Genomic DNA, 10298 nt, shown 5'->3' with positions numbered 1-10298 from the left:
GTTCGTTATCCGATTTGTTCGTTAACAGATCTGTTCGTTAACCGATCACCCACTGTACTGTTGATGTAAACTTTTAAATGAAATTTACGTTGTTAAGAAATTATTTATATAATTCTACCATACAATTAATATATTCANTTTGGCACCTTCTTTATCCCTTTGTTCTCCTTCACTTCAAAATCTGACTATACAACTCAGTAGGAGTTATGTTCAGTGTTCCATTTCATTAATTCTATTCAGTTAAACTAATTGTACCGGGCAAAATATATGCTGTAAAAATTTCTGTTAAGTTACAAATAGGAAAAATAAAGAACCCATTGTAGGTAAGTGAAGATACTATACAAGTATTTATTAAAACTACTTAGATTTTTAAATATTGAATAAAAACTTAATATCTTTTGAATCGTCTTTTTTTTTGTGTACAATTTGATATCATTTTGTAAATAATTGAATCAACCAAACACCAAACCAGATATTGAGATCTACTTGTCTATTAGTTGTATATAAATAGATCAATATGACATCACAGATATAATTTAAGCTATCTTTTGTTTTTATGAAACTTAAATAATAACCTCGAAAATTTACACATAAAACAAATAATTTTAAAGTAAAAAACATGTAAGAGTTTTAATCAAATCATATAGGCCTAAGTCTAATAAATCTTAAGTTTTGATAATATTCAAATTGTACATAGAAACTGTCATTAAAAACTACGAGGCTGATATGCTAAATATGACGTCCACTTAAATAAATTTGTATGGAAAAAATTAAAATAATGTGACTAGCTTTAAATGGTAGTAAAAATAATTTTATAAATCACATATTTCTTTTTAAACATAATCAAATCACCATTTAAAGGTATATTTTCAAAGTGCAATCTAGTTTTTAAAACTTTCTGGTTTATCCTTGATCCATTTTCAGCTTGAACTTCGACATCTCATAAAAAGAGTTCATTTTTCAACACCTCCTTTAATTTTGGAAACAATCAAAAGTTAAGTGGTACCCAGTGGCGTAGCGTAGATATCAGCCGCCCGGGGCGAAGGAAAATTTCGCCGCCCCCTTATTTAGGTATCTCAATTTAAAAGTAAAATTCAGTTTCGTCACAGAATAAGAAATGAAAAATTCCGTGCTCATTTCAATCGGTCCGAATCGTAGGTGCGACAAAAATATGAAATGAAATGGTTCAAATTTTTACAAGATCTTATTATTATTTATTGTGAAATTTCGCTGCCCCCTAAAAGTGCCTCCCGGGGCGGGCTGCCCCTGCCGCCCCTACTACGCTACGCCACTGGTGGTATCAGATCTGAGCTATAGAAGAGTGACGAATAATTTGTAACTCTGAAGTTACAAATTATTCCTCACTTTTCTACTTAAGTGTCTTTGTTCTTTTCTTACTTACTGCGTTAAACAGGGTCGATTTTAACCTAGGCCAGGGGTCAGCAACCTGCGGCTCGCGAGCCACATGCGGCTCTTTGGATGTGAAGCTGCGGCTCTTTACTTCCATACGCAAATATTATTTATTTTATCAAAAAAAAAAAAAAAACATTTAAAAATCGTTCTGAATCGATTAACGAGGATTCGGCACCGATTCTATCTCTCAGCCACTAGTACTCGCTTTTCATAGCACCACTCCCCCGTGACACGCGTCGTCACTGTCGTCAGTCCGTCGGAAGCTCTCGAATGACGCCGTCGTCGGATGTTTCTATGAGGTTTAATTCGCTTTCGACGCAAGACAATTCTGAATAAATAGATTAGTTTTTTTATCAGAAAACTTTATTTATGCGAGTACTATTTATTGTTGGCAAGAAAAAAAAATTTGTGGCTCTTTAAAAACTTTGAAATTTTGTAAATTGTAATTTTTGGCTCTTCCGACTCAAAAGGTTGCCGACCCCTGACCTAGGCGATCACAAGATACGGGGCGCCAGCCTTACTCATAAACAGAGAAAAGACAGATCGTTAAATCTTTTCGAATTTTTACTCTCGTAAATATTGTTTACTTTAATATTAAATAAACATTATTTCAATAGTATAGTAAATATATTTACTATTTTAATTTACGTGGATTATATGTTTATCTAATGAATTACAAACAATAACAAGTCGAATGCCAGAAAACGATTCAATAGATGTCCTGTCATACATATGGAAAATAATTTAGAAAATAATGTTCCAAATGTGTTTATTGTTGTAAGAATTTTTATGACATTGCCAGTATCGGCAGCAAGTTATCGGCGTTTAGTAGTTTTATCTCGGAAACCGTTAGATAGTAAGTTGTGACTAATAACCAAATTTATAAAGCAGACCAGAGAACAAGTTTGCTTGATCTTGAAAATCAGCGGATTTTGAGAAACAGCAACTAAAATGTTTTAAATTATAAAATGCGCTTTTGAGCCATTGCGTGAATAGTACGCGACAAAATAAACACATTTATAATAGGTGTTTCTATTTTTTTATATTTTCTTAAGCCTAGCTTAAGATTATATTTTCTTAAGCCTAGGAATGAATTAAGGGAAAGCCAGAAATATTGTCGTTTAAGGAAGGTAAAATTGTATTCTGTTGAAAACTAAACATATATGATTAAACAAATGATGACATTATTCCATCTCTTCGTAAATTATTTTATAAAAGAATTATAAAATTTTTATAATTCATCAACTAACTCTTTTACAATAACAAACAGAAAAATTGCTCAAAATTTTTCAGATATAGGTTTTTAATTCACGAAATGTTTCACTACATTTTTGTATTTTGTGTTATTGTTACAAAAATAATTTGTTTTTAATTTTTTCACATGAAAAACGTTCTTATATTATAACTGTATGGTTCATTTTAAGCATGTAACATAGGAACTCTGACTATTCTTCTACTTAGGACATCAATCTAATCTGTGATTTATAGAATTATTAATGCAATTTTATGCATTTTTAACATTAACCCTAATTTTTAAGTTAGCTTAAAATATATTAGAAAAGTTAAATTTTTTGTTCTCGTTAATATTTCTAACTTATGCAATTAAAATACTTTAATTAATATGTTTAAATAGGAATAGCTAATGCTTTTTCAATGTGTAAAAGTCATAGCTGTGTTATCGGTGAAGGCGTCACATTTAACTCAGGCCTAACATTAGCACATGAAATTGGTCACAGGTAAGTCATAAATAATTAATATAAAATTTTTAAAATTTAATTCATTGTAAATTTTCAATACTATGAAAATTCTCTCATTGTCTAAAAACATCATTTTTGTAGGAAAAATACTGGAAACACTTACACACTTACACTTTTTTATTTTATTTTAACAAGCATATTTTATTTTTCTTCAATATTTAAAATTTGAAGTTTAAGATACCAGAGGGATAGAACCAGTTATAAATTGGCGAAGGACTTGATAGTTGGTGAGAAAATTTATTTTTAGTTTTTAATGTAAAAAACGTCAGATCCTCCAATAAAAGGCTGACGTTTGATCGTTTTTAACTTTGTGAATTTTTACCTTTTATTATTTGTCTTTTAATGAAGTTTTTCTTCAAACCAATATAACTGTAACTTCTGTGGTTGTGTTAAAGGATTAAAAGATAGGCTCGAAAATGTTATATTTTTGTAAATAGTCTTAAACTTCAAATTTAAAATATTGAAGAAAAATATATCCGGAGTCATCATTAAACATTGTATATTTTATTTTTATTCTACAAATATGCCGAACATTGTATTTATAGTTAAACGTTTTATCTACTAGTTTTTAGTGCTAGAAGTCACAATAAGGTTGGGAGAAAATTAAATAACATAACTGTTCAACTTCGGTTTAATGTTCTGAAAATGTTTTCAAAACAAGAATAACGTGCTTTGATAGAAATTTAAATTACGCTAGGAAAAATTTCAAAAAATGTCTGAGAAATTTTTGAAAAGATTACAGATAAGAAGCCTTGTCATATCTTACTAGAGTCATATGAGTAAATATCCTTCCACAGTCCTATGAAAGTATGAGGGGTGATGCATGATAGGGAGGACCGATCATTAAATCTATTAAGATGCTATCGATAAGCAATAGACACTGCAAATGGATTTGAAGTCGATACGGATCCTAAACTGTAAGATAAATTTTAACATTAGCTGTTTACAGTATATTACAGTATTACAGTATATTGTTTGCAAGATTGCAAGCAAAACTGTATTCCAATCGTTTCACGGAAGTCCAAATGTGACAATAGTATGAACTTTCTTGTGTGCTATTTCAACTGAATTGCCCTTGATAAGAATTGGAACGCTCGTACGAAGTGAAGTCTGAAGTCTTACTGAAGTGTCAATCTAAAGTTTGGATCCATCATGAATCTCCCAGACTAAAAGAATTCCATCTGAAGACTTCAAATGGAAGATGATGCTGATTACTACATAATGAGGGTAATATACTAATTCATGCTTTATCCAAGACAAAAGTTTAATGCTACTTATTACGTATTTTTTCTTGGGCACCAACCGGCAAACCAACGCAAGTGTCAACATCTTTTTTTCACACACTCATTATTCTTCACAATGCTCATTGCCATGTGTCTTGTGAAAGGCCTTCTGAAGCGTCAGAACTGGAAAATATTAGAACATCCTTTATATTATAAAAGAGCTTCTTGTCTCGAAAATTGTTGAAACTAAAATCTCAAATACTATAGTAGAGATAACCGAGACTTATCATACTGCTATTGGTAACATCAAAATGGCACTTTAATCATTAGAATGCAAGTTTATTATATCCTTCATACTCCCAGCCTTGTGATTACGACCCCTTCCTAAAACTGAAAAACTTTTTTAGAGGAGACAATTTCAGTCTGTAGTTGAAATTTTAAAAAGCTTAGACCTCTCCATCACTAATATCAATAAAAACAATTCTGCTAATGAGATCCAGTGTCTACCGAATATTTGGAAACCCGTCATACAGACAAGAAAGGTCTTTGTTGATGGTTTACTTTTTATTCAATACTACTAAAGTTTTGAATAAAAAATAAACTTAGTAAAATAAATATTTTAAAATTCATATGCATTGCCACTAGTTTTCCAGAATTCTCATATAGGCCTATAGCGCCATTTCTAAATTTAAGACTAATCTCCAATCTACGGAATTTAAGCTTTATTCTTTTTACTGGAGCAGAATAAAAATTAAATGCCATAATTTCTTTATTTTTATTCGTTTCATTTATTGAAATTTCCATTTGGTCAATGTAGATTAATTGTAATACTGTAGTTAAGTATGGCCGGATAGCCGTAACGGTAAAGGTGTCACCGCTGATGGACCAGGATTGAATTTGGGTAAGTAACCAAAAGAACTTCATAGTCAGTAGGATCGGTATATGTCAGTAGGATCGGTATAGGGCCTATCCCTGACCGTCCATTTACCCCAATTGTAGACCTGGCCGAATTCACGATGCGTGTGGAGAAAAGGTCTTAGTGCCCAAAGCACAGACAGAGTCAAAATTGAATAAAAATAAATATGCTTTACCTATTTATTTCAATAGTAAATCGTTATTGTTGAAAAAATTTTAAATGTTAAACATTTTAATGATGATAATTTTTCCCTAAATTTTTAAGTTCATTAATTTAAAAAGTTGGTAAAAGAAAAACGTGTTTTTCAATATTTAATTCATATTAATGTAATATTCATATTTAATTATATGCATATCTGAGTGAAATGATTTATGAATTTAACTATGAGTGAGTTAAAAAGTAACTATACATGACATCATTACATTAAGGTTTAGTATTTGCGACAACAATCTAAATTTTCATTATTTCCTATAATTCGATACACGCGAACTGTCGAGCATTCGAAAATATTAGATCATTGGAGGGTATTGTCGAGCTCATGGGAAGATTTCTTCTCTTTCAAACACTCATTCATTCTGAAAGAGAAGATTTCTTCTCTTTCAAACACTCATTCAAAGATACACATATATCTTTGTATCATTATGTGCAGCCTCTAATAGAAATAAACACTAATTTAACTAACAAGTAAGACATAGCTGTATCTTTGTTATCCATTAACCATCAGCTAGAAATAAAACTATCAACAACTAGAAAACAGACAGAATATCCCACTTTGCTGCTCTAAACGAAATGCCCGAAAACACTCATCCAGATTTTATTATTGTCTTAAACGCTATCAGTTTAATGATACAAAATATCAATTCGCAACGACTGTTTAAGCTAAACACTAGATAGCAGGCCTACTGTGTACTTTACTCTGTAATTCAAGAAAACCAAATGTTACAACTTATTTACTGTACATTTGACATCGCTTTTAGTCCGTTTAATTATTACTAATTGTATTCGATTTCGTTAAATTATAATTGTAAGTAATAACAATAATTATCGTATCATACATTAACAGCCTAATTTATATTCGTTTAAATGTATACCTATGCCAAAATGCATTTCGAACTTGCTGGTTCCCTTTCAGTCGACTTTTCTTACAAATGTATATACATAAAAATTAAACTTTTGGCCGAAATTTATAGTATATTTTATATAAAATTTTTCATTAATTCATTTATTAGTTTACATTATTATCATTTATTTGCAATTTTCATTATCTAATATAATTCAAAATATAAGTTACAATTTAACGTTACAGTTTTTAACTTCCAATTTTTTTGTTCTTATACTTTGTTTTCTTCCATATTAAAAATTTGTATACTTTCTATAGCATTTACAAATATTTATAGCATTTATTACCAAACGTTAATAGCATTTACAAATATATATAGCATTTAAAAAACCATCCATAATCACATCCTGTAACAGACTCTGTTTCCTTGCCTTTGTCTGAAAAATGCATCTTAACGATATGTGTTGCAAAAAGTAGATAAAAGTGCTGTTACAGGATGTTATCATATTATTACATTCCGTAACAGCAATTACAATGAGGAAGCTTCAGAGGAAAAAACTCAAGAGTTGAGAGATCTGACGATCTCGGTGACATATGATGTTTCCATTCCACGACATCGCACGATTTGAAAACATCTCTTAAAGCAGTGCCATTGTCTTGCAGATATTGGCGTTGCTTTAAGATTTATATTTGATAACGGTAACAATTTACAACGCAAAAGGATATAATTAAATAACACTCATTTTCCTTTATTTCAAATAGGTATATTACTTTTGGGATACTCTGTATTTACAACGAAATTATTACATAAAATAAACTTAAATCAATTTTGATTCGATAACATAACACGTTCATCCAGTAATGTCTTCAATTGCGTGTTAGCAAATACGGTTCTAGAATAATTCTGGGTCAGGTAGTTGTGTAATAAATGCAATAACGCATTAAAATGAATTTAATTAAGAGAAGATAAGCAAAATATTGAGTCTTATCCAAATTAGACTGCTCATAAAAATTTCAAAGAATTACTTGTCCGAATTTCATCCCAAGTCCACTAAAGCGGTAGGTTGACACTTCTGTAATCCGCCTGTTAAATTATTTTAATATTAATGAAATGGAAAAGGTTTGTTAATTGAAATATTGATTAATTTATATTTTAATCGAAGTTTATCAATGGAACATGACGGTGATGGAAATTCTTGCGATTCGTCGAAATATATCATGGCGGAAGATATTGGAAAAGGGCAGACAACTTGGTCCCGTTGCAGTGGTTTGTATCTGAAAAGATTCCTAAGGTATGTTTTATTCAAAACATATTTTTGAATATTTACACTATATAATAGTACTAATTTTAATTAACAATTAATACAGATCATCACAATCTAATTGTTTATATAAAAATATTTCCATGGTAAAGTACGATCTGATGTTTGATAATAAATTACCAGGAGAAAAATATTCACCTGATGCTCAATGTCAATTCACTGCAGGAAAGCAATTCAAAGCGTATTATGACAAACCTGAAGTGAGTAATCATTTACTAATTAATATAAAATTTATGGTTAATCTAATAAATAGAAGATAAAGAAGTTAAATTTTTTGAATGAATAAGTTAATTTATATACAAAACATTATCAATAATATTTTATACGAATTTTTAGAACATTTGTGAATCATTATGGTGTTTGAGTCCAAATGGATGGAAATATCCAGTTCATCCTGCTTTAGACGGAAGTTGGTGTGGTATTTATAAGGTAAGTTAAAAGGTTATAAGCTACTTATAAGTAGTATAAAATTTTAACAAATATTATTAGAAAAGCAAAAACAATGTCTATAAACAATTCAATATATATGTTACTGTGAAAGACCGAAATTAGAGAATGTCGATATTCTCCGGTGAATATCGACACATACAAAATACGTCGGTGAAAGACCGAATATTTGGTTATTTTATTATACATTCGAACAATCGCCGGTGTATGTCGACAAGCACAAATAAGCTTTGGTGAAGGTTGAAACGACACTCGAGAAACCAATGTCAACAGTGAGTCGACAGTCTGTCACCAAATCCTTTGTGGGTAGCCGGAGGTAAGACAAGGTCGTACCTCTTTTCCCGGCAATGGTTTGCTAGAAACTGCTCACTTTGTCACTGGATAGTGTTTTTGTTCTTTTGATCCCGTGAGATGGGGATCGGTTTGTCAGGTCGAGTGGCGGAGGATGAGAGGGGTTGTCGGTAAGACGTCGGCGATATCCGAATAAAAGACACCATTAACAGATCAGTTCATAATTTGTAAAAAAAAGTTACTTTCCATAGATGAGATTTCTTCTCAAGAAATATCGCTGAGAGAAGCAGCTGCAGCTAATTTGAAAAGTGGAGGACAATGCTATACACGCTGTCATTGCAAAAAGAAGTGTTCCACAAATAAATGCAGTTGTAAAAGCAAGGGACTCTTGCGCAATTCAAAGTGCCATAACAACTTAAGTTGTTGCAATAAATAAGATTTTATAACTTTAATCACATAATATATGTGTGAGTTTACTATTGCGTATTATTTTTTTCTGATTAAGAATGTACTGTTCGTTTTAGGTTAAGGCCCTGTACACACTAGGCGTTTTTCAACGAGCGTTTAGCGAAGCATGCGCACTGGCTCGGTTTGGAAATGGATGTGGAAGTGATTGCTTGTGTGTGGCTCCTCTATCGTCGCTATAAAAGACGATGGCAGAAGCAAAGAGAATTTTGGGTGCACCCAATATTACGAGATAGACTGACGCATGAAATGTTTGCGACGTTGTATCCAAAACTAAGACAAAATAAATTAAAGTTTTTTAATTCTTTTAAAATATCTATAAAATCCTTTGACGATGGTTGGTGTCTTTTAGATATCATCAATAAATAGATCAGTATCGAAATGATCGTTTTCCATTTCAGCACATATATCTCAAAGCGCTCGGCTGACGCCTGCAAAACGCGCGATCGCATGTACGGTAACATGGCAGCACATATATCTCAAAGCGCTTGGCTGACGCCCGCAAAACGCGCGATCGCATGTACGGTAACATGGCAGCACATATATCTCAAAGCGCCCGTAAAGCGCTCGCAAAACGCGCGTTTAACGCGCGCTTGGCTTTTGAGTGTGTACGGCTACTAAACAGTTTATTTACGTGCGCTGTTACTTAAACCTATATAAGTCCTATTTTGACATATTAAAACGTTGCATTTTTGTCTTAACGTAATAAAAATATTTTTATTTAGTATTCACCATCAGTGCATGCTGAATGTCGACATTTGCCGGTTAAGTGAGAAATGATGATATTTAGCAAATATTTCGTACATACACGAAACGACTGTGTGAATACTGACATTCACCGGAGAATGTTGACATTCGCCAGATATCGGTCATTCACAGTAACATATACACAGCATAACAGATGGCGCTACACACGCAGTTCACGATTTTGAACTGTTTATGTGGCACCATCTATTATGATTTTTATTAAAACAAATTTTTTATTTTTAATTATTATAAAATGGCAAAAAGCTTAATTTTGAGCGTAGGGATGGATTTGATAAAAATTGTAAATGCTAAAAACGAGTAAAATCGTCATTAAGTCCGACCCTACTCGAAATATGACAACGATCCCCATTTATACCCCCATACCACCAAAATTTAATGGCATCAATCCCTCTAATAAGCAAACCTCCCTGCAAAATTTCTGAAATTTTCGACAAAATGCACAGAAGTTATTTAGCTTCAAAGAGGATGAACGAAATCGTGCCACCCGTTTACCTACTAACACACACACAAACGTTTCAAGGCTCCCTGACCCCAAAAATGTAAAAATCTTGGGATATCATTTTTTGACCGATCGCCATACTATCCCTCTGTTATATATAACAGAACAGGGAAAGTAATATCTAATACAGTACTAAA

At 31.7% G+C, this 10298-nt stretch overlaps 1 protein-coding gene across 1 annotated transcript; it reads left to right on the top strand.

Moving 5' to 3' along the window:
* The first annotated feature begins 297 nt into the window (after positions 1 to 297).
* Positions 298 to 8129, top strand: LOC111618880 (A disintegrin and metalloproteinase with thrombospondin motifs 19-like). Its single transcript, XM_023360505.1, has 5 exons — positions 298 to 323; positions 3047 to 3149; positions 7533 to 7661; positions 7738 to 7891; positions 8028 to 8129. Exons 2-5 carry the CDS (start codon positions 3067 to 3069, stop codon positions 8127 to 8129), a joined length of 468 nt encoding a protein of 155 aa, XP_023216273.1. The 5' UTR covers positions 298 to 323; positions 3047 to 3066.
* The last annotated feature ends 2169 nt before the right edge of the window (positions 8130 to 10298 follow it).

Source organism: Centruroides sculpturatus, unplaced genomic scaffold, assembly GCF_000671375.1.
Source record: "Centruroides sculpturatus isolate CEXI.00-Female unplaced genomic scaffold, Cexi_2.0 scaffold149, whole genome shotgun sequence".
NCBI lineage: Eukaryota > Metazoa > Arthropoda > Arachnida > Scorpiones > Buthidae > Centruroides > Centruroides sculpturatus.
The sequence above is the reverse complement of the archived record's forward strand: the minus strand, read 5'-3'. Positions and strand labels throughout refer to the sequence as shown.